Below are 24,403 nucleotides of genomic sequence, written 5' to 3'. Positions count from 1 at the left end.
GGGTGTCTAGTCTTGGTTTAATTTTCAGAATTGTCATTACCTGGTCGGTTAGATTAGAGTTGTAACTTTGCAGCGTGGTAGATCTGCCGAATAAGGATTCAGCATCCCTGACATAGATGAGGCCCTTTTGCTTTTCTTGAGAACCTGCTGTTGTCTTCAAAGAACCACTTGGAAATGGAAATGAAATGTGGAAATGTGAGAATTTTGTGAGAAACGTGAAGATCCTTCATATTAAAAGTAATTTTTCTAGAACACTATATTCAAATAAGCCAAACTCATTGACTTTAATATCAATCTAAACAATATCTTATTTGGAGTGCACTATATGGACAAAACTATTGGGACACCTACAGGAGCTTTTATGGACATCCCATTCTAAACCCATAGGCATTAAATGGAGTTGGTCCTCCTTTGCAGCTCTAAGAGCAGGTTTAAAACTCTGCATAGTCAGCAGAGGGATGGAGACTGTACTGTTTAGTATAAAACATCTGACATTCCCAAATTGTGCCTACATTAAAATATACAAAATCATTTCAATTAGATTAATTTTTAGTTGAAAAATCATTTTTCCATAATATTTTTTTTTCTTCTTCTTTCTTTTTTCCCCATGAAGATGATTCCTGCACAGATTCCTTCACGCTGAACCAGGTGGCTCGGATGCACTGCTACCTGGACCTGATCTACCAGTCCTGGAGGCCTGTCAGTAAGCCAGCTCCAGTTCCTGTACCTCCTCGCCTGATGGAGCAAGGGCAAGACTCCCTCACACTGGAGTGGTTCCCCGCCATTACCGGCCTTTATTTTGACAGGTGAAAATGAAGCAATGACCAGTTAATATGGTGGCTCAAGTTCAGCTTCACATTGCACCAAATTATCAGAGCTCACAGAGCACAGAGTAGAAATCTTATCTGTGCACCGCATCTTATTGTTTTCAAACATTCATACATTGTACAGGACAGCACTTTCATACTATTCAGTGAATCAGTGATGGAGGTATTAGGATTAGGCCGTATCCACTTCTTTCATGCCATTTTGCTGTCTTAAAATAATACCACAGTATTACTCTGTGGGTTAACATGGCTTGCAAGAACAGATAGCTGAAGTTTTTTCCCTCTATGGTTTTGGATCTGTAGCCCACTCACTATGCCAGCCTTTGATCAACTAGCTCTGCTACAGCTCTACCGAGTATCAGAGAGCCCAGTGCAGCTGTTGTTGACAAACTGCTGAATTACCAATAAATGTTTGTATCCGTGGGAACGATGCTGAGTGACCAGTGTTGGGAGAAACAGAAAGGCAAAATGAGAGACCGGTTCTGCCATGTTTGAACTTCAAATTCAGCAGCCAGATTACAGGCAGTTATCTAGGCTTTGATAAGTTTGCTAGCAGGCTAAACACCAAAGCACAGATCGTGTTTGCCCTTGATCGGGTTTCCTTGTTCTGTCTTTCAGTCAAACTAAGTGTCGCTAAACGTGCAACTACAATGCTTTTTTTAAATTATTTTTTATTTTTAAACATTTTAAAATACTGCGATATACAGTATCACCATTATAAAGCCCAAGCCTAATAGCCATTAGGGATGTAAGAAAATACCAGTATATAAAAGTATCGCAAAGGATCTTTTGCAATACTGTATTGATTCTCAAAAACATAGTATAGATTTTTTATTATTTTGAGTTTACATGCAAAGACTTCACTCTGATTTAATGCATGTGATGGTGTTTTTATACTGACAGATTTCCTAAAATTTGATTTGCTTTGCTTACAGTATCAAAATATGTTAAAATATACTGAATTGTAATGTCTGTATATCGTGATGCGTGTTGTATCGCCAGGTTCTTTCCAGTACACAGCCCTAATGGCTATTGGCATATTAACATAAAATAGCTTTCATGTGCTAGTAGTGCCTGTGTTGCCGTGTCTAAGTTGCTACCTCGGCTGTCTGTTGGTTTCCTAGAGAAGTGGGATCAGTATGCGACAGATGCACTGAAGGCCGAGTGCTCCTCCAGTATGCCACAAACTCGTCCTCACCGAGACCCTGTGCTCCATCAGGACACTGGAGCCCCCGGGAGGCAGAAGGTAAAAAACAGTCCTGCTTTCTGACAGGACAGTGTTTCAGAAAAAACGTCAGAATAAACAACTTTTCAAAGCTTGACAACTGAAGTTGCAACTGAACCAAACCTACAACTTTAACTAAAGCCTGATTGTAACTCTGAGCGTAACAGTACCTAAGAAATCCACTGATGTTGGACCTAATACAACTTGTTTAGAACCTGCTGCTCCTAGAAATGAAGGAAAAGCAGTTTCCTCAAAGCAGAGGGATTGAACTTAGCAGCAGAGTTTTTCCTCCTCTAACAAACCTAATTCACCTCATGAAGAATGTGATAATTAGCTGATAAGTTTAATCAGTGGTGTGAAGTGCTGGGAAAACACTAACCTCAGCATTGCTGAGGCACTCCAGGAGTCTGACTCCCTCTTCCATAAGGGAATTCATTAACCCAACAACTGCTAACATACCTAGTAGTTAATGAAGCTTATGAGGACAATTTGATTGATCTCAACTGAACAATATTAACTGACCATTACAGTTTTTTTTAAATATTTTTGGCAGTTTTAAGATCGGGAACAGTAGTCTGGTTCTTTAATGCTCAGGCGGCACACAAGGAAGAAGCTTTTTTCTTCGGCTGGCTTTTAGCTCATGAATGCTTTGGCAAGCATTGAGGAACCTGTTTCTATTGACACTTGGAAATTACATTTAATTGGTGAGTGCCATTCGAACCATTAATGTGCTGTTTTATTGAACGGAATATATGATTAAAGTATTGCACCCAACACGAGTCGCCAAGCGAGGCCAGAGTAGGGCAGAGCAGCGAAGTGATCTCAGAGAAACGGCTTAAAATGTGTGGAAAAAATTAGTCATACGGGTTGTCATAAATGTTGATTTTCTCATGTGTTTATTTTAGGAGATGAGAAATATGGACATATAAATATATAAAGGAATTAGTCCATAGAGCTTTGTGATATGAATGAAAATGTTTTTCATCATTGAGAATGAGTCATGTTTTCCGCAGCTATATCAATGATTCTGCCCTAGCAGTTTAACCTTTGATCCGACGTTTCAGGAAACCCTGTGCTATGCCAAAAATATTGTCCTTAATTCCCTTTTCCTCATTTAAAAAAACGAAAGCGTTCGTTTGTTGTTCTTTTTTCACTTTCTTGGACTTCGCACTTCCAGAACCGTGGACACTTAGTGGCCATGACACTTGCAGGCTTAGATGTTTCCATGCAAAGTGTAAAACTGCGTGGAGCTGGGAATTGGAGTTGACGTTGAAAAACAACTCTACAGGCTTGCATTCCCTGGGCTGACTGTTTTTCTGTTTAATTACTTAATCACTCAGTTTGGGTTGCTTTTAAAAATGAGTGAGTCAGACTTGCGGTGAGAGAAGGCCATAAGTGCACACTTGTATCCCTCAAAGCCAACTTGGCCCAACGGTGGCTACACTCAGTCAGCTGGGGGAGGCATGCCCGGGCTTGCCACTGCCACAACATTTGAACTAACTCTGCTCTGCGCTTGGAATGCTTCCCTGGTGTACTCCATAGCCTGGGCGATCTTTCCACTGTTTACAATCGCCTACAAACCTGCCTTTGACAACCTGCAGCTGCCTTAAACCGCTGCCCTTCCACAGATTCTTCGAAAATCACCTGCCTACATCACTTGCGTTCTATATTGCAGTTTATCTGTCTTCTGCTATCAATGCTAAATGGCTCAGTTGGACACTTTTGTGTTTTGAACCTCTCCACCACCCACCATTTTCCGCCCTGCTCCTGTGTCCTGACGTGCCTCCAGATTTCAAATGATGGAGTAAGCAGCACTGAAGCGGTGGCCTTATCAAGTTGCAGAACTTGTAAGAAAAGACCGAGTCCACCAAAAACACACGGGTCCGAGACGAGATCTTGAAATTGGCTATGCAAATTGCCCTGTGGTTGGCGATGTTCATGAGAAGGATGCCGTGGCATATTGGGTGACTGTGAGACACAAAACCCCGGAATGCAAAGAATGCCAATGTGTCTCTGACCCTTACCTCAACAGTTCGTGAGCCTCCCTTGGCCGCCCAGGAAACCACTGTTTTTCGTAGACTCGTCTGCTCCTTCACGCCAGCTGTCACACAACCCAGTGACCCTGGCTACACTCTTGCCAAGAGGTGCCAAGAAGGGTTCTTTGGAGCAAAGCTGCCTAAAGAACCTTACAATAAATAGTTCTTCAACTAACTTGTTTTGTTGGGAAGAAGGATAAGTGTGAAGAACATTTTTAAAACTTTCACATACGTTTTTGTTTCCTAGACTCGTACATTCCAAGTGAAGAACTATGTGTAGACTGTTTTAGGTTGTAGTAAAAGATGGCCATCATCTTGTAGCTGAAGAGAAAGTGGCATTCATTTGATAAAGGTTAGCAGTGTGCATCAGTCTGCCTGTTCACCCCAGCAGTGTGGGTGCTTTAACAGCTGCCAGGCCAGCTAACCGACGCCTCGACCACGTAACTACTTTCTCATGTGACATTTTCATTAGGTTTTATAGGCAGTGAACTTTACAAATCTCATTAATTGTGCTAGAAGTTGTACAAAAAGCATTGAGTGATCTGTGTAATGTTTGTAATAATTACTTACGTTACCGCCAGAGAGATTTAGAAGTTCAAGGACCTTTGTTGTTAAAAGTATGTGGAAGAATTGATTTAATAAACAACATTCATCTGGTTAAATTCCATGTTTAGGCGAGCATACTTTCTTTGTCCTAGCCTGCAAATGCCAGTGGTTTGCAAAGCAGGTAAAATATGAAAATGGATTAGAATGGAAATGAAAAGATGTTCTGGTTTCTGCTTTGTGTCATCAAAACCCACATGCTGTCTACAGGTGGACAGTGAATGTCTTGGTGTGACTGCTCTGACTGGACAGGCAATGTGTAACAGTAGCTTAAGTATAAATTGCATGAACACTGAGTATCAGCTAATCAGCTGTTTTTTTTTTTTTGTTTGTTTTTTTTTTTTTTTTTCTACAACTGCAACAGTCATTAAAAGACGTTCTTCATTTAGACCATTGATTGATTATTAAACCTTGTATAAATCTTGTATCTTGATGGTGTTCCAAGTGGCTCAGTGGTCTAATGCACAAACACGGTTTCCCAGGGGTCGAGAATTTGAATCCTGAGCCATGCTGCTTTGCCATCAATGACTGGAGTCCAAGACAGCAAAATTGTCCTCTCTCTGTTTGCAATGTTTGTTAGTCTGTTAGCTGGTATGGTAGAGCTGTATTCGAGTTTGAGAAGAGACAGTGTCCATGTATTCGAGGAGACATGGAGACAAGTCCTTACTTTCTTAGTGTCTGGAACCTTGCTAGTGCTAGGAGGGTGGGTTAATTGGCAGTACCGAATTGGGAGAAAAAGGAAAATTTGACAAACGTTATTAAAAAAAAAAAGGGTCTTCACAACCGTTTACCACAAGGGTTCTTTACAGGATCACCGATTGAAAGGTTATTTAGGGACCAAATGAGGTTCTTCTATGCCAAAGAACTATTTCGGTCCCTTTTGGCACCTTTGCTTTTAAAAGTTTAGTGCTCGTTAGCCCCATGTTCTTGTTCATTCCATTGATCTCCAGAGGATGTTCTTCAGTGAGGCCTCCTTGCCAAGCTTTGCCCTCTCTCTGGGCCCCTCCCCCTTAAGCCACCTCATAATGGCCTCTTGACAGCTCCTGAAAGAATAACTGGGCCGAGGGCCAGAATTCCCAAAATGACCTCCTGCCGTCTCACCAAAGGACATCATTTACTCCTCTCGGTCTGTTTGTTTGTTTGTTTTTGAGATGTGTCTTTCACCGCTCGCAATTCCAGTCCAGTCTCATGGTGGCTAGAAAGCAAGTGCAATAAAGTCTAAATAGAAACGGGAAGGAATGTTGGTTGGCAACTAGACTTGCAAATCTGCTGTTTGAGCACATGGTAACCACTATTCCAAATCACTGACTCTGCAAGCGAAGGAAATAGAGAAAGGTGCTGTATTTAGGTCTCCTTCTTCAAGCCTTGCACACAGTACAGCTGTGGACTCGGTCTGTAGTCCGTCATCTTGTTGTAATACAGTAATGTTTGTATCGATTTTCCTGTTTTAGTACAAAAAGGTCTGACTACTGGGAAAAGAGTTCACACATGTTTAAATGGTTCAGTTGTAGAAACGTAATTTATGGCAGGATTGTGGCAAATTCCTTGCTCATGTTATGGGTTTTGCAGAAGTTAAGGCATCCAGCTCAAGCTAAGAACTTGAGCAAATCTGGCGTTAAGCACAGTTTTTCATGCACCTCAGAGAGACATTGCTTGGAAATTAAATTTTATTAAATGGGCTATATTTACAGTTAGCGCATTCTCAGCATTATGAACTGGCCTGGCCGTGTTCCCTTAGGTCCTCCAGATGTGGAGCAGGTCTGCGAGCCGAGCGTGCGTACCTGGAGCCCCAACTCTGGGCTGGATTCCGGCAGCGTGGGTTCGGCCTCCTGCCCGCTGCAGGGCTGCATGCTCCAGCTGGACTTCGCCTACCCGCTGGTGCCTGACTCTCTCACAGTCTGGGTCACCTTCTTCTCCCCCGAAGAGAATGGCCTGGCCGCCATCCACAACATTCTGCTCTTGACGCTGAGTGGGAACAACGTGTCGCTGGGCCCTCAGAGCGTCTTTTGCGACACACCTCTCACGCTGAAGCTGGAAGTGGATGAGGAGGTGTACGGGGTGCAGCTCTTTACCATGGAGCAACACTTGGAGATCGACGCCACACTAATGGCCTCCAAGCCTGGCAACCAACTGTGCCAGGCATGTCAACCACTGCGATACAGGCTTACCCGGGATCCACCTTTTAGCCATGCTCCTTATGGCGTGGTTCTCATGGAGCCCAGGAGATACATAGACAGGTAAGAATGATAACACTTTTTTGCTTGAGGAATAAAGTCATTTCCAGTGTAAACTCTTAAAAACTAAGATTCTAAAAAAGGTTCTTTGGAGCAATGCACTAGAACAGGGTTCTAATCTACCATGCTGGAGAGTTCAGACACAAAACATCCTGCTTTAATATTCAGTTGCCCCTGAGGGGCTTTTATTTTCTCAGGTTTGTCACATTAGAGCTGGAATTACATCACCAGCACCACAACTGGGCCGTAGAAGAACCATTTCTGGTTCCATGAAGCATAAGCATGGAACACTTTACACCGTCAGAAGTATCCATGCTGGTTAGGGATGCTTGCATCTTTGGCTGCGGTGTACTGTCACAGGTCCTTTCTGTATGTGTGGGGTCTACAGCCTTGCCCTTTCTCTCTGTAGGGTTGGGGTTCAGGCCAGCTCAAAGAATTTCACAGCCACCCTTTTAGGGGTGAGATACATTCCTCTGCACTCCCAGGCTGGTTAGCCTGCTGGAGCAATCATCAGTTCTAAGCGCTGGCCTACAAAACAGTAGGTGAGCTCTTGAAGTGTCTAGGCTCTTCCTCCGAATGCCAACAGGGGCCTGATTGATGTTTTCATGGCTGTGACCACCACGGTGTGGAGGTGAAGGGAGAAGGCCTGGAGGCTGGAGGTGATAGTCAGCCCAGGCGTGTAAACAGCACTTAGTGGAGAAATATAGACCTTGTAGCCTGACCTCAGCAAGGTGGAATAAATCTATCCACCATGCTTGAAGTGAAGCCTCATGTTCTATAATGGCCTTCTGTTGGTCAGGGGTAGTCCAGATATACATGGAGAGAGAACGAGAGAGAGTTGCTCCACCTCCCGCGAGGAAAGGAGGCCCACTAGAGGACTAATTCTTGGCACAGTTGCGAACAAACAGAGGGATCACACTGGAGCTGTCTCCTTTTCCCTGTGGGTGCCATGACTAGATCCAGGCAGGGTTGTAGTGATTCTTTCCATGTTGTTTTGCATGTCGCTTGTCCTGCAGAACGTGAAATGAGCCTGAACTTCAGAAAAAAATCCAGTATCGGAAGTTTCTTCCTCTGTGTGTAAAAGGAGTTATGGTGATAACAGAAGCAGAGGAATGGTCTCTGGCTCTAGAATCCTGATCTTCGCTACATATGGGTTTACAGTTTGAGGACCACACAGTGAAAAGGGGGCAGGGAGGATCCAGAGTAGCCCCCGGTTCTTTGCCCAGAAAAATAACACCCTCCTCCTCCTCCTCCCTCCCCTGGCCAAGAATGCCAATTCCGCCAGGCCTTAGAAGAAAAACCTTTTCTCATTGAAGTAAATTTTTTTTTTGTTGTTTATCGAACATTGTTTGTAGGTGGGGATATTTGATGTACATCTTCCATTTGGGAGACACTGAAAAATGCCCTCTCTTTACCACATTTAAATCAGTTTAGATCAGTAATTGTCCTAGACCCCCACAATGCAATCTGGACATCCGGATGTTGTCTTTCTTCATTGAAGTGCATCATCTATAGACTATACAGAATGAGGAGCCAAGTTCAAAGCCCCCCCCCCTCCCTCCTCTACTTCTTTAAGCTATAAAATTATAGCCCTATAGAGCATCTATTCTTTGCTTCTGGCAGATGTGTCTCTTTTTAACAATGCAGAAATGAAGAGTTTAGTCATTTGGGAGGCGGGCATTGTCTTTGTTGTCTTTTGTGTATGGTTGCGGGTCGGGCGTGTGTTTTTCTTTTTTTCTTTTTTCTTTTTTTTTTTTTTCTTTTTTTTTTTTCTTTTGACACTCTGAATAATGGGCCCTCCCAGAGCACTGGGCTACACCTCTGTCGGCATGCTGCCAAAGCTGCACATTAGCTTTCACTAAATATCTCCCCCATATATGTAAACAAGGCTTGAAGTGAACCTGGTGAACCTTACCGTCCTTGTACAAGCCAAAGTAATGTCACTTCTAGTTTCCGCAAGGTTCACAAACACTCAGCTTCAGAAATATGCCAAGAAACGGTATAGGCTGGCCCTGGGACTTATCATTGTCTGCAAAGTCAAAAATAACACAGGGGAGCACTTTGGCACGCTTGTGTGTCTGGTGGTTTCTTTTTAATTAATTAATTAATAATAAAAAAATCCCTGGTAGGTGGCAGTCACAGCACTTTAATTGGTATTGAAATTACATTGGTGAATGGCTAGATCTATGTTTATTTAGCTTAACGTTGCCATGTAGAATAGAAAAACACTGTAGTACCAGACCTTCCTTTAAGGAAGATGCCAAAGAACAGGGTTCTGACATACCACCCTGCAGAGTTCATATCCAAAACATCTTGCTCTAATAAAGAGATGACCCTGAAGGCCTCAGTTACTTCAGGTGGGTCAGATTAAGGTTGGATATAAACTCTGCATGGTGGTAGATCACCAGCACCACAATTGGGCACCCCTGCCATGAAGACATTTTTTTGCTCAAATAATCAAAAATTCTAAGTAGACTTTTTAGACTTGGGGTTGTTTACCTATTTTTCCAGAACCAAGTAGGAGAAGGCTTCATGAAACAGCTGGTGTTTTTAAACAGCTGTACTTTATCATTTAATGTTAATGTGAATCAGAAATCCTAATTTCAAGTTGTGTACATATTAATGTGCCACTATAAAGAAAGTTTGTACAGTTGTGAACAAACAGAGGGATCAAACTGGAGCTGTCTCCTTTTTCCCTGTGGGTGGCATGACTAGCTCCACAGGCAAAGTTGTAGTGATTCTTTCCATGATGTTTTGCATGTTGCTTGTCCGTGAAATGAGCCTGAACTTCAGGAAAAATGCAATAAAATGCAAAAAAGCTTCCTCCCTGTGTAAAAGGAGTTGTGATATGGTGATAACAGAATATGAAGATATGGGATCTGGTCACTGGCTCTAGAATCCTGATCTTCGGTACGTACGTTATTGATATTCATGTGACGCACAGTATAAAAGGTCTATGAGGATGTTTTTCACTTAGTGATGTCTATTATTGGGTAACATTATTAGTTCCCTGCAACAGCATCCTCAATAAACACACCCCCAATTAGTGGCGGACGCCAGATTATTTTTTTGCAAGATTTGAAAAAATGCAGTGAAAGTTCCACATCTCTCAGATTGTTATTGAATATTCCCATGTCTAATTTTGCTATTTAATATTTTGTATTATGCCATAGTAACCCATGTTAATGAAGCTTCAATTGCCGCTGATGCCCTTGTAAACATTTTATGAAAATTATACTTAATTAATTATCATGTACAAGTGCTGTATTTGATTAAATTTAAATTGTAGTGCCAAACAAACTTAAACTCAAGTGTTAAATTTAGTCCTTGTATCAAATTTGACCTTTTATGTGTCAGTTCAGTCCTGATCCTGGAACATCACCATCCTCTTATTTAGGAGCTACCACTCTCCTGTAGGATAAAAAAAAAAAGACTTTTCCAGGGGAATGACGTAAGTTGTTAATCGGAAGATGAAGCGATCTGAGCCAAGGTCTGAAATCCAGGAAGCTCATTAATTAAAAACCAGCTCAAATTCTTGGAGCCAGCTTGTGGGAGCCCTTTTGGTAATACCCAGCTCCTTTCCGCCATGTTTCTTTTCATTGGCTGGGATATTTCACTGCCCCAGGGCAGGTTTAAGGGCTTACCCCGCAGCACTGATCTCAGTGTGAACATCAAGCATGACTGGTTGAAGGCAAGGTCGTTGTTTATCCCACGTCTGTCAGACGGAGCGGCTTCCCCGCGCTCTGGAAATGAAGTTAGGCGAAACAAGCACCGCAGGACAAAACAAGCACTGCGCGAGTAAACCCTGTTGTCAGAAAGAAAGCAATTCCTATTTAATTTTACAGTGGCTGCATAACGATTTCCACTAGGACTGTGTTTTACCTCGGCAAGGATGAAAACAAGGGAAAACATTTTTTGATTGATTAGAAGTGGTTCCTCTATACTGGAATGAATGCCTCAGCCCTGGGCAGGCCTTCATCCCTTCTCAGCACTGTGGATAACGTTCCTTCTGACCAGCCGCCTCGTCTCTGCGTCCACTCTATCGACCCCTCTTTTACTCTCCCTCCAAGTGGGTGGCCTGTGCTGGTCTCTCTCTCTCGGTCTCTCTCTCTCGGTCTCTCTCTCTCGGTCTCTCTCTCTCTCTCTCTCTCATATATCGTTGTGCGACCATTTAGCTACAGATCGTTTTCAAATCGCTCAAGAAAACAAGGCCCTTAAAGTGTTCCTGTCAGAGTGGCCAGAAATTACACGCCCGTTTCATCCACCAGGTGCAGGCCTGATCTGGCCTCCGGAATGAGGCAGGCAGCCGCTTATTGTGGAGAAAGAAAGCAGTCCCAATCAAAGCAGAAACCGGCTAAGAGATGCAGCTTTGCTAATGAGAGCGTTTTAGTAGTTTGGTGATGGAATGCGCCATGCTATAGAGCAGGGGTGTCAAACATACACAATATGGACAAAAGTATTGGGACAACTGCTCATTCAGGTTTTGTTATTTTGGGTTTTCTGTAGGGTTTTTTTTTTGTCTCTGCTGTCCAGGAAAATAGGCTTCCTACTAGATTTTAGAGCATTGCTGTGAAAAATTGATTGCGTTCAGCAACAAGAGCGTTTGTAAGATCAGGATGTTGGAGGGCCACCATTCCTCATCATCTCAAACTGATTCCAAAACGGGAACCATCATTCCAGAGAACACATTATCACTGCTCCACAGCTCAATGCTGGGTGGCTTTATTTCTTTCTAGCCCATGCATGGCATTAGGCATGGTGCCAATAAGTTCATGTTTATCTACTATCTGTTTATGTCCTATTCTATTGGCAGTACTTCTCTATAGTAGTTAGACAAAGCTGTGTATGTGTGCATTTGCACATCTGTGTCAGCAATGGGTGCCTCTTAAAGTAGCTGAATGTATTCATTAGAAGGGGTGTCCAGAAACATTTGGACATATGTTGTTGTGTGGAGAACACGCTTCATCACGAAAGCCCAGAGGCTAGGCATGCTGTGCAAAGCGGAGGCTTGTGTGACAGCACAAATGTGACAGAACGTAAGCGTGCAAAGAGGATCTCTTGCTTTCTCTGCTGCATTTTTAATGGCAGGTTCAGAGCTCATGCATGCATGCGCGGTGTAGTTACAAATGGCTTGTGTTAAAAATTCACTGTGAAAATAGCACAGCGCTGAAGCAGGCAGGCCCCACAAGCCGCAGCCTGGGAGTAGCTGTGATTCAGAGCATCTGGCTGCTTTCGGGAAAAGATCTGCTTGATGGAAAGAATTATCAAGTGCTAGATACTACTCTCCACCATCCATGACTTTTTCCTCTTGTTTTTTGTTTGTTTTATAGGCATTTGAGGACTAAAAAATGCAATCTCAACACTTTCCTAACATTTAATGCTGTTCAATATTAATATAGCGTAACATACACTACATGTTCAAATGTTTGTGAACACCTTCTAATGAATGAATTCAGCTACTTTAAGTTGCACCCAATGCAAACACTTGTCTGGTCCCATTAAATTATTGGCAGGTGTGGGCCAGAGAGGTATAAAGGCCCTCTGCATTGAGCTGTGAAGCAGTGGAACTGTGTTCTGTGGAATGATGGTGCTCCATACAGTACTTTTGGGATAAGTTGGGGGTAAGGTCTAGTCACGGAATGCAATCAAATCCTCACAGCAGTGTTCCAAAATCCACTAGGAAGCCTTCCTTGGGCAGTAGATTAATTTCGTAAGAAACAATGAATGAGCAGGTGTCCCAATACTTTTGTACATAGTATATCCTCCTCTCATGCCCCGGTCTTGTATGGCTTTCCTCTTCTGTTGATGTTTTATCTGAGTGCTTTGTTGCTTGTGCTCTTTGTTTGCTTACATTTCTGTCTCCACCCTTGCCCTGCCCTGTTCAAGTCCCTCATCTGTGAGTAGGTTGTTACCACGCCCCCTTATTATTGCCTCTGGCTGTTTCTTATCTTTCTGTGGTCTGTGTAATCCCTTTTTCTGTTTGTCGTTGGTTGGCTTTGTTGGTGTATGGTGAATGGTTGCTGTTTTTTCATTCTCGTTTGTTGGTCTAGTAGTCTGGTTTGCTGTTTTTTTTTCTCAGTTATATATATATATATATATATATATATATATATATATATATATATATATATATATATATATATATATATATTCCCAGCACTAAGATGGACATGAATTAAAAACATGGTTTAGCACTTGCATCCAGCTCATGCAGACTTGCCTACTCATTTGGTAGATCTGCCCTCTCTCCCAGACCCAGTATGTCTCAGAGTGAGAGAGCTTACAGTGCTGAAACAATGTGGGTTTTTTTCCTCCTGGAAAATAGTTTGTCCGGTAAGTGGACGCTTCAACAGTAAAAATAGTTCATGTAATTCCCACTACAACTCAGCTACTCCTTGTAATGAACAGTAAGTGAGCGTTCTGCCACTACAATTTCCTAACCTTTAACACTATTCAAAATATGAATATAGTGTAACATATGCTATACGTAGACAGCACTTCTAATGAATGCATTCAGCTACGGTCAGTCACTTCATTCCTACATGTAATACAGAATAACAGTTAAAAAATATTAGCACAGGAAACACTGACCTTCAGAATTAGACACTGGAGATGGAAAGACAGTTTAGAGGAGAAAAACTAGTAAAATGGGCTGTGTTGTCATTGAAACATATGGGGGATGGACGGAGCTACACAGCATACTGCAACCAGCCAGCGAAAGCGTTAGACCTGTGGTTGCTTCACTCTTGAGAAATGTTGCACTGTCCATGTTTTCTACAGTCATTGCTTGGTTGGTTGGTTGGTTATGCATGTTTGGTATTTTGTTTGGGTCAGCTTTTTGGGACAAAAAATGAGAATGAGAGACTGGATTAAATACTTATGATAAACGTGATGAGAATCCAAATACAGAAAAAAAACATTATCTTTGTCCAGGATTGGTTGAATTGGCTGATTGTGAGCATGTAACATGAGCATGTGGTGTGATTGTCAGAGCAATCACAGGTAGTGTAGTTTGTGGAGTTGATGGTGACACCTATTAGGCATTGTCATTTGGTTCCCCTGGATTCTTCTTTTCAGGCCAGATGGTGGACTGATGGTGTGTTAGATCACAGATTCAGATTGGGAGTATAACATTGTAAGACACTCTATATATGTATGACATTGTGAGAGTAGCACTCTAACAGCTGTATTAACATCAAATAAAGGATGGGATCAGAAAGTAGTGTGGATGTGGGTGTGGACTGGTGTTTCGTACTATGTCTGTGTGTCTTGGTTCAGGCTGTTTTTGATGCCGTGTGTGTGTGTGTGTGTGTGTGTGTGTGTGTGTGTGTGTGTGTGTGTGTTTTATTCAGTCCCATTGTCACAGGTGTATAAACTCAAGCCCTAGCCATGCAGTCTGTCTTTACACACATTAGTGAAAGAACAGGCCATTCTAAAGAGCCCACTGAATTCCAGCGTGGAACCATTGTCTGTTCATGAAATTTCGTCCCTACTAGATATTCCACGATCAACTGAGATCAACAGACCACTTAAGTTAAATAGTGGGGTCACTGAGTGCTGAGATGCATAGTGCATAAAGTCTCTACTGCTCTGCTGACTCAATAACTACAATCCTGCTGTTAGAGCTGCAAAGGGGGACCTACTCCACATTAATGCCTCTGGATTTAGGATGGGAGGTCCTAAAAGCTTCTGTAGGTGTAATGTGTGAGTGCACCAATACCTTTATCCACATAGTGTATAGAAAGACCTGCTGCAGCAGTCCACAAAGAAAGTCAGTCAACCCCACCGCATTCTTTGAGCAGTGCCATAGAAGAACCATTTTGGGTTCCACAAAGAACTTTTTTTTTTTTTTTATAGAAGAGAGATGTTTGTGAAGAAGCTTTTAAAGTTGACTTAAAATTTCTACCATTACATGTAATTCACAGTTATGTAAAATGATATATGAACATTACATGTTAATGGTAGAGTAAACTGAAAGTACTCTTGCCCATCACGGGTTAAGCTTGGTATTAATATCAGGCTTGGCATTTGATACACTTGATTATTTACACCACTGAAGAACAGGCCCTGCACTCGTCAACTTTCCCTCCCTCTTATGTGTGAGTGAGGTCTGAAGCTGTGACTCTCATAACTTCCCATCTCCAACACTTGGCATTATCCCACAAGCGTCCTCAATTTTCTCCCCTTCTGAAGCTATGCCATGGATGCCAAGATAAGATGCATCACACATGCTTTCATTCCACCATACAATGTAAAACAGCTTCTTCAGAAAGGACAGAAAAGTAAACTAAAGGTACCCCATCGCTGAGGTAAACAGCCACCCGTCTGTAGAACAGAGCAGACTCTTTCGCCAGTGCCATGAGGACAGAACGCTTATCTCTCTCCACCCTTGCTCTCTCCCGCTCTGCCTCGTTGCCGGTTTCCACTACACTTTACTTCAAAGTCTGCAGAGAGTGGAGTAGACCGCAATGTGAAAACCACCTGTATAGAACCACTCCACTCCACTCTGAGAGATAAAGAAAATGCCAGCAGGGTTTCTTATCTGTGTCGGGCTAAACAGACTGTTATTAATTCTAACTGGCTTTGGATTAGGCTCTATTGATCGGTGGGAGATTGTAGCACTTGGGTTGCCCTCATCTGTTTTCAATCCTTGGAGAAGGCTGAGGAGGCAGCCAGACTGAGTCTGCTGGCATGGTGGTCAGATATAGTGTAGATGTGACTTGCAGTGATGCAGTGATCCTACTCTACAAGGAAACATCTGAGATTCTTATTATTAAAGAATAAACAAATATTTAAAAGCAGTAAAACTAGCACATAAACCCTAACTGTTTAATAATACTAATTAATGAATCTTTTTGTGTGAATTTTTCCCTTTTTCTTCCAATTTGGTACTGACAATAAACAATACACTCCCCCTAGCAATAGCAATGCTCCCAACACTAGGATGGTAGAGACTTAAGAAACACGTCCCCCGGTACATATGAAACCAACCACCGCCTCTCAGTTGATGCTTTTTTGAGGAAAGTGCCGGGTCCCCATCTCAAACACCCCAGCTAACAGACGCCTGTTCCGACCAACATTGCTTTGAGAGCGATTAGGGGAGAAAGCGACATCTACCCGCCTGGTGAGATCATGGTCAATCATCCAGCTCCCTGACCTCACTACCACCCTTGTCACTGAATTCAATCAAATTCAGCAGTGTTCCAAAATCTAGTAGAAAGCCTTCCCTGGACGGTAGAGAGTTGCCTCAACAAAAGCAGGATAACTTTTTCATTACCCTTGATTTCAGTAGAAACAATGAACAAGCAGGTGTCCCAATACTTTTGTCCATATAGTGTATAAAGAAGATTGATCAGTTAGCTTGAAACATTTTGAATCTCTGCACTGATAATGAACTCAATATCCCAAAAATCAAAAAGACTTAAATTCATGATTTAAGTTCAATGATTCACTTCATTCAAAGTAGATTTGTAAATATTATTTGTTAGTATTGGGTATTGGAATACATATTTAGATTAGAGAAGTAAAGTATCTGTGTCCGGACTATATTTTAAAAAGCAATGTTGAATACAGTGAATTTTGAAAGATTAAGGATATGTAGTTCTTAATGATACCTCTTCTATAATCATTTATATTATGGCATTGTGGTTTATAATAATCATTTATTATCACACTTTTAATAGCCATCATCACCATTATGGTTATTCAACAGTTATCAGTGTGTTTACTGTGGTTATTTAACACAAGGCCTAATGAGTGGAGACGGGACAGAATGAAGGAGAGCAGACTGAGTCATTAAGGAAGTCTCTGCAATGGTTCATTCAAAGTCTCAGCTGTCCGCCCTTCAAATGAGCGCGGTAAAAAATTTTAGCCAACTCAATTTTGATGACAAGCATTTGTGCGACAACAAGCAATGTGAATTACGTAAAAAAGGACAACAACAGAGTCTGTGTGCTTTATCAGGCTAGAGCCTGGGGTGGTAAATAGGGCCGTGTATTGGCAAGAACCTGGAGATACGGTGATACAGGGGTCACGATTCTGTAAATTGCAAACCCGATAAAAGTGGAAATGTTTTAAGGACAGAGTACAACACTGCTATCTAGAGATGAATGAATGAACCACTGTCTGCCACCAACCTTTGCATGTAAACTTGCAAGTACAATCCCACCAGTGGGATTTGCCATGGCTCGTCCCTGGCTGATGTCCCTCCAAGACACTGCTTTGATTCCTCTAGTTCATCTAACCAGCTTCCCCCAGCACACAGCACATCTCTACAATACTGCTGAAACTAAGGAACACCTGAGCTAATTAGCACAAGTTTGCAAGTTAGTCAGTTAACCACCTCATCATATGACCTGAGTGGAGCATTGCTGACCTTAAATGGTGCAGAAGCTACGACAGAATGTAACTGCAGCGCTGTTTTAAGGTGGAATTTCGTCCTTGTGCTGCGAGATTTGCTCTGTTTTTGTCATTAAAATTATCGTTTCTTTTTCCATCAGTCGGATTCAGTGAATACACAAATTGTGAGATCATGAGGTGTCACTTCTTTATAAAAACAGGCAAAAAGGCTATAATAATAATAAAAAAAAAAATCCCCCAATATTCAAAATCTGATCATGTCTGCAGTTACTACCTATTGATTCCCTGCATAATTCTACAGATGACATACTGCTAAGAAACTAAGTGCTAGAGGTCCCCAGTGCTAGTGCTAAATTATTAATTATTATTGATTATTAAAAATTAAACTTTTTGAGAGTTGATACGGTATCTCAAAACATAATGTCCCTATACTACGCTATATCAATATTTTCTTACACCTCTAGTGGTAAGGTAGAAGAACCAGTAATTGTATGGTTGCGGGTTCTACTCCCTACTGGACAAAATGACCACTTTCCCCTCATAATCAGCTAAAGAAATTAATAAATGTATTAATAAATGTATTCTGAATATCTTTATTATGTGTCATATGTGATTTCCCAAAGAATCAAATCCATTGAATCAAATTCATTTGAAAAATCCACTGAAAGAATCTTTAAGGAACCAAAAGTGGTTCTCCTGTGACAACACTCCAAAGAAACCTTTTAGCAACCTTTATCTGATTTATTCTTAAGACTATGCCCGCCAGCCTCTCGGGACAGGATGATGGTGCAGTCTCTTTTACACACTACAGCCAAGTGTGTGGCCCGATAGATGATGTCATGGCCAAGCTCATATTCCATGCTTGAAAATTGATGTTACCATCTTAAAATCAAAACACAGGAAGAGACAGATTTCAATGTTTACAGCCTACTTTCGTCTCATGTGAATATGGTAGTGATATTTGGCTCTTGTGTCTTGCTGGGGTGGATTGTTTTTTTTAACATACGAGATTCTTTTACATGTTGAACGTAAAACAACAATAACAAAAAAAAATGATACTCCTATGTGAACCTTCTTAACGCACTTTCGCTGTGACCTAATGCTACACTTTTTCCATTTTCCGATTTTGATTAGAAAAACATTAACATGAAGGATCATAGATCCTGCTGAGCATGGATCGCCATGCATTCTGCTCCAGTTACAGTGAATGAATACAATTTCACAAACAAACAGACGAACCGCAACTGCGTAACCTAGCCGCCTGACATTGATGGCTAAATTGATACTTACTCGATTCAACGGGCAAGATATTCTTTCCTCTTGATGTAAGTCAAGCCAACAGTCTACTTCAGGAGTCCTTGCGGCTGTTAAGGATAGCAGCAGGCCTGACCACAACAAACAAGTCTAAGAAAAACACTGCCGCATGACCACACTACGGACCCAGATCCTCCGGCATACTGCCTTTAGGCTTGGCCAAGATTTCTGCTTGATAGCTCAGTTAACTCTCTGCAGCTCTCACGCCTCCGAGACTTGTTGACCCATATTTGACTGCTTGGGAAGTCTGCAATCTGAGGAAGGCCAGCAGGGTTAGTGCTTCATGTTGTGGCTTTTTGCACCTGCACAATAGGGCTATTTGTTGGCAAGAACTTGGCGAGTCTTTGGCACTAGGTGGGCTGCATGAAGGGGCATTGGGCCTGAGAGGCATATCCATGGACCGGGCGGCTTTGGAGTGGCTGATCTAAGACCTGCTGAAAATGTTCTCATTAACCCGACCCCTGCAGGCAGCTGCCGAGAGGTGTGGGAGGAGGTCAGCTTCTTAGAAGAGGTGCAGAATTCGGGGAGGGGACCCGAAGGACTAATGAGATACGGAGCTGGCAGCATTGTCCTCCCACAAAGCGCCCCACACCCTTCCCTGCCTTCCCATTTGATCTTGCGTTACTCAGGCCTCTACCTCCACTCTCCCTTTCGGTGTCTCTGTTCTCGGAAATTCATTGTGGGGGAGAAGATCAATAGGAGGAGAGCAGGGAGGTACAGGGAGGCCGGGGTTACGGAAGAGGGTTAATGGGGGCAGGGAAGCCCACCCAGCAGCTCCAGCGATGCTTCATTATGCCAGAGCAAGTTGTGACCAGGCCTTCTGCTGATCCCGGTGCAGTCTCTCGGAATATGACTGGGGCTTTACTTTGCAGAAATACAGCTGAGTCTGGTGCTTTGTGGACCTGAGGGCTTGTATTACAGCTCAGTGTTGGGCTTTCAAAGCTTCTATCATAAGGTACACCTTGTGCTATGCGTAAGATCATATTCTAAATCTTTATTTTTTGGACGTTTTGTGTTTTTTGTGATTTTTGTGTGGCCTCGAGTTTCTTGCTGTAAGGTGGACCTCCTGAATCTACATCTGCATCATTTTCTATGTTGCAACTGTTATTTCATAACCTTCATTTTCTAAAAAGGCTTTGTTCGCATCTCATGAACTGCTTGAATTGAAATGACTCAAAAGGCCCCAAAGAACCCGAATCACTTGTCCAACTGTGTCTGTGCCTGTGCATTGCAGGGATGTAGAGCCTGGTGAGACGTACACCTACCATGTGCTGACTGTGTCCAAGAAAGCAGAAAGTGAGCCATCTCCCCCTCTCATACATCAGCTGGGCTCACCCTACTGTGGAGACGGACTCGTCCAGAAGTAAGGGATACTACTTTAATAGCTCCTGTAGCATCACTACCGCAGTGTTTTCCCCCATGAGCATATCCTTCAGTTCTAATGTGCTGTAATGGAATTTTATTTCTGCTCCACAAACACTGACTGTTTCTATCCAAAGGATGTCCAAAGGTTTTATGAAAGGTACACATTAAGGAAAATGTGTCTGTTCTCTATAGGATGGGGAAAATGCTCCTTCCACTTTTCAGCTCTTAAGGCCCATCTACTTAGCCGAAGAAAGCCAGTTGTGCTCCCTCGGACTCTGGCTGCTGATGGCAAAGCGGGACATAGAGGCAGCACATTAGATCGCTAAGCCACTCTGAGCCCCTTGTAAAGCATTTTTAGTGCTTAAAATTCCTTACACCTTTTCATTTTAGCAGTTTTTGCAGTTTGTGTCAGTGAAAATGTGGTTAATAACTAAAAAATTTAAATAGACCATTTGTTGTGTATGTTTCAGATATCTGGGAGAGCAGTGTGACGACATGAATTTCGCCAATGGAGATGGTTGCTCCAACCAATGCAAGAAGGAGCCCTTGTTTAACTGCGTTGGTATGTTTTCTCTAACTTCTTGTCTTTGATTAGTTTGAAAAACACACTCATGCTGTTCCTTGGTTGATATGTTTCCTCAGCCACCTCTTAGTCAATTTCTTAGATTTCACACCATCTGATCATCGTGTCAGCTGTGTATAAACTCGCTCTGCACTTTCTCTTTGCTAACAATGCGCAGTAACTTCAGAAGCCATCAGTGCACCCGAAAGTATCAAAGTCCTATTGTGCTGTCCAATGCACGTTTAGCCAGACAGGGTTTTGTAGAATTGTGATGCTAATGGCGCGACTTAATTGCTGAACATTAGTGATTGGGCCCTCTAACTGACGTGACGTGAAATCTCCTCACAAAGACGTTGCTTTTAGAGAACCCCAAAGACTCTCAGAGCAGAGTGCTCGCTACTGTCACTCTACAAAGACTTCCGACTAATCCCATTTGCAGTATGCATTATGCAATTGAATTAATGGGAATTCTAAGGAATTCCAGGACATAGGGTGAGCAGACTTTTTGTGAGTCTTTTTCCTACTAGCTTTGTTAGTGTTTCATTCATCTTTTTAGACTGGAGCGTGTGAATGGGACACGGCGGTGGAAGTGGAGAGAAAATAGAGCTCGGGCGGAGAGGGAGGGGATGGCCAAAGAAGCCTTTGAAGTTTCCCCTTGAATGTATTTTCAGCTCGCTGAAGGGATGACCCAAGACACCTGTAGAAGTGGGCTCTCCGAGGCTGCTCAGATGTCACAGCTTAATTAGCAACTCTCCCCGGTGAAGAGACCATCATCGAGCCGCTCGTTTGTAAGACGTTCAATGAGTTTGTCCTTCACAGGCGGCGAAATTCAATGAACTCTCCTCTTGCTTTCTTTGCCCGAGCAAAAAACCTTGCGTCAGCGATTTGCTGCCGTTTTTACATCCCGGCACTGGTTAAAAACGTTGTTTTTCCTCTTATGCGTCGGAACAGATGGAGCTCCCATTTTAGCTAGTCTTGCAAAAGGGAACTCACACCTCCATAAGGTCAGCGTGTGCGTAGAATGGACCTGTGTTGGCCTTTCCCTAATGGTCCCCATCTCTCTTTCACACGTGACCTCCTGCCTATCCTGTTCTTCTGACAGAAGTGCTGAACCATGGTCTGACTGATGTCTCTCTCTCGGGGGAACAGTTAGCAGAAGATGCCTGCCACTTCAACAGAAACCAGGCCATTGTGTCCCCCCGTTTTTAGCCATTTTCTTCCATATCCTGCTACTTCAGCAGCTTTCTCTGGAAAGGTCATATATCTTGATTAAATGTTAACTGCATTGAATAATTTAGCGATGATCCTTAACAGATGGAGGTAGCCATGCTAGTGTTACAAGATTCTGCTGTATCCATACGACTGTCCAAAAACACTTTATGACATGACTTCATATTTCCGCTCCTTATCCTCTGCCACTGCTTTCCAACTGGTAAAATATGTGACGTGAAGAAAAAGCCTCCGTTTTATCACATCATGGTGTTTCGGGATGACTCACAGTTGTGTTGAGCCAGCACCAACACAAACCTCACGGAGATCCCAAGTATTCCAGGGCCTAGCCTCTCCTGCTTGCGACAGTATTTTCCAGAGCTGTTTTTCGATGCGTCACCCAACAAGCATGTGGGAAACGCAGTATTAATGAAACGAGTGGGTTTTGTATGCACGGGAAGGGAGGCAATGAGATGCTGTTTGAATCTCGACGTCCTGCACACACCGTGGCTTCCTCTGGATGATTTACACAGGCCACTACGGGCCTAAAGATACCACTTGTTTTCCGTGCCATCCTACTCACTTACATAGTCAGCCGCTCTGCCAGGGAAGGGGTGCTCACATCGATAAGTGGATATCCTGCAAACGTGTTTCCGTGTGCTTCACTGGCACCCTGTGGCTCTTGACCAGGACCCAGAGCAGGTGACAGGGCTTCGCCGGGTCTCCAAACACCTCCCTGTGTCCCTGAGAGCTGACTAGGAGTCAGTTGCACATGTCTGTAGATTCATAACACCTCAGGGTCCTGGAACACACTGGAACAGGGTATATCAGTGCACCAGACTAGAAGCCTCCCATTCCACTTGACATTCCAAAATTCCAGTGAGGGTTTATTGTGAGGATGACTTCTGACCCATTTGAATGAGGACTAAAGGTCTGTCACCTTACTTGTACAGTTCTGTAGCGATTAACTTAGTGAAAGGTGTTCTGTTGTACTGCTTAGCAAAATACAGGGATACCCAAAATAACTGGCTGGTCATTATGAATATTGCCAATAGAATAGGACTTTCTCGAAAAGATGTGCAGCAGTGGAACTGTGTTCTCTGGAATGATATTTTTGGGATGAGCTGGGGAGTTGGAGATGAGGTGGGGTGGTGATCATCTACCATCCTAATCTCACTAATACTGTTGTTGCTGAGTGCAATCAAATTCTCAAAGCAGTGCTCCAAATTCTAGTAGAAGGCCTTCCCTGGAAAGGTACTCCAACATCCTCTTTTTAATGCCCTAAATTTCAGAAGAAGTAATAAATTAACGAGCAGCTGTCAATATACTTTGTCATTGTGTGTATGTATATATTATCATTTAAAGTATTTAATGGGTATTCTAAAAAAAAGAGCGAGAAAGAAAAAGCTCATGTAGTTACTAGACTGATAAATAAATCGACGTACAGGTACTTTGTGTTTAACACGCTAGTTTATTATTCAGTTATTAATTTTAATGCAGAGCCGGTTGGGACGGTTTAGCACATTTTGTGGAGTCCCACAAGGTTCTGTAGTAATGTGATTTGTAGAGTGCACAGTGGAAGTCTACAGACAGGGTTTAAGGTATTTAAATAAATAATACATTTTAATACTCATTGGCATTCGAGTGCTTTTACACCCTCATTCTTTCGCTCTTGTACAGATGAGCCCAGCCTGTGCTACTTCTACGATGGCGATGGTGTGTGTGAGGATTTTGAGCGGGAGACGAGTGTGAGGGATTGTGGGCTCTACACACCCAGTGGTTTCCTGGACCAGTGGGCCACAGGGGTGGAGGTTTCCACTGAGCACAAGGTGCATTGCCCTGCTGAGGTGGCTGCTGGGTATCCTGCCGTGACAAAGGTGGGGACAGCACACACACACACACACAGACACACATGCACGTAGTTCTGTCACATGGTGAGATGTACTTGTGTGAGGTCAGTCACATTTTCAAATCAAATGTATTTGTTTAGCACTTTTTACAACTGTTGTCACAAAGCAGCTTTACGCGATCAGTAATGAGTAAAAAGACAAGAAATCAACAACATGAGAAGACCTGAAGACCTAACCATCTTTATTTTGTAGTATTAATGATGTTGAAGGAGCACTGCTACAAGAGGGTTTTCTATAAATAACTTAGCCATGCCCCACCTAAATGCATTGTTTCATAACAGCTGTTGCAGTTGAAGTGGTCCTAAACGTGTATAGAACTACACTGCCTGCATATGAGCCTCACAGAGACACAATAATAAAGTGTCTTACTTTGAGTGTTTTAAATACAATAAAATATATGGACAGTATTATGTAAACGTTTTAAGCATCTGTTTAAGTTGGAATAAAAGGCTCCTTATCTGAGTAGATAGTGTTTAGTTCCGAAATAAAACTCTAATATTAAAATAAATACAAATAACATCAATACAAGAAGTTGTGCTTTTACATCAGTGTTCATTAAAACATCTCAAGTTCTTCTCATCGAATTATGTCAGTATTATTTATAGTTCTGGTTTGGTAAATCAGTGAATAATGATGTTAAATCAGGTGAGCTGGTGATGAAATTGAACACATCCACAATACTGGGGGGGCTGAAGGCGTCCAGGAGAAACCTAGAACCAGCTTGTTTGTGTTGTTCTTCAGACAAGCTCACAAGAACTC

At 42.5% G+C, this 24,403-nt stretch overlaps 1 protein-coding gene across 1 annotated transcript in view; it reads left to right on the top strand.

Moving 5' to 3' along the window:
- The window catches only part of pappab (pregnancy-associated plasma protein A, pappalysin 1b), an 85,735-nt gene that overhangs the window by 24,509 nt on the left and 36,823 nt on the right, over nucleotides 1-24,403 (top strand). Inside the window, exons 5-10 of the mRNA XM_072664988.1 lie at nucleotides 614-806; nucleotides 1,952-2,073; nucleotides 6,430-6,928; nucleotides 19,833-19,961; nucleotides 20,434-20,525; nucleotides 23,415-23,611. Coding sequence (XP_072521089.1) covers nucleotides 614-806; nucleotides 1,952-2,073; nucleotides 6,430-6,928; nucleotides 19,833-19,961; nucleotides 20,434-20,525; nucleotides 23,415-23,611 — 1,232 coding nt within the window. The remainder of the gene's footprint in view (nucleotides 1-613; nucleotides 807-1,951; nucleotides 2,074-6,429; nucleotides 6,929-19,832; nucleotides 19,962-20,433; nucleotides 20,526-23,414; nucleotides 23,612-24,403) is intronic.

The sequence above is a fragment of the Salminus brasiliensis genome, chromosome 20 (assembly GCF_030463535.1).
Source record: "Salminus brasiliensis chromosome 20, fSalBra1.hap2, whole genome shotgun sequence".
NCBI classification, from domain to species: domain Eukaryota; kingdom Metazoa; phylum Chordata; class Actinopteri; order Characiformes; family Bryconidae; genus Salminus; species Salminus brasiliensis.
Note: the sequence above shows the minus strand (reverse complement) of the source record. Positions and strands in the feature narration are given on the sequence as shown.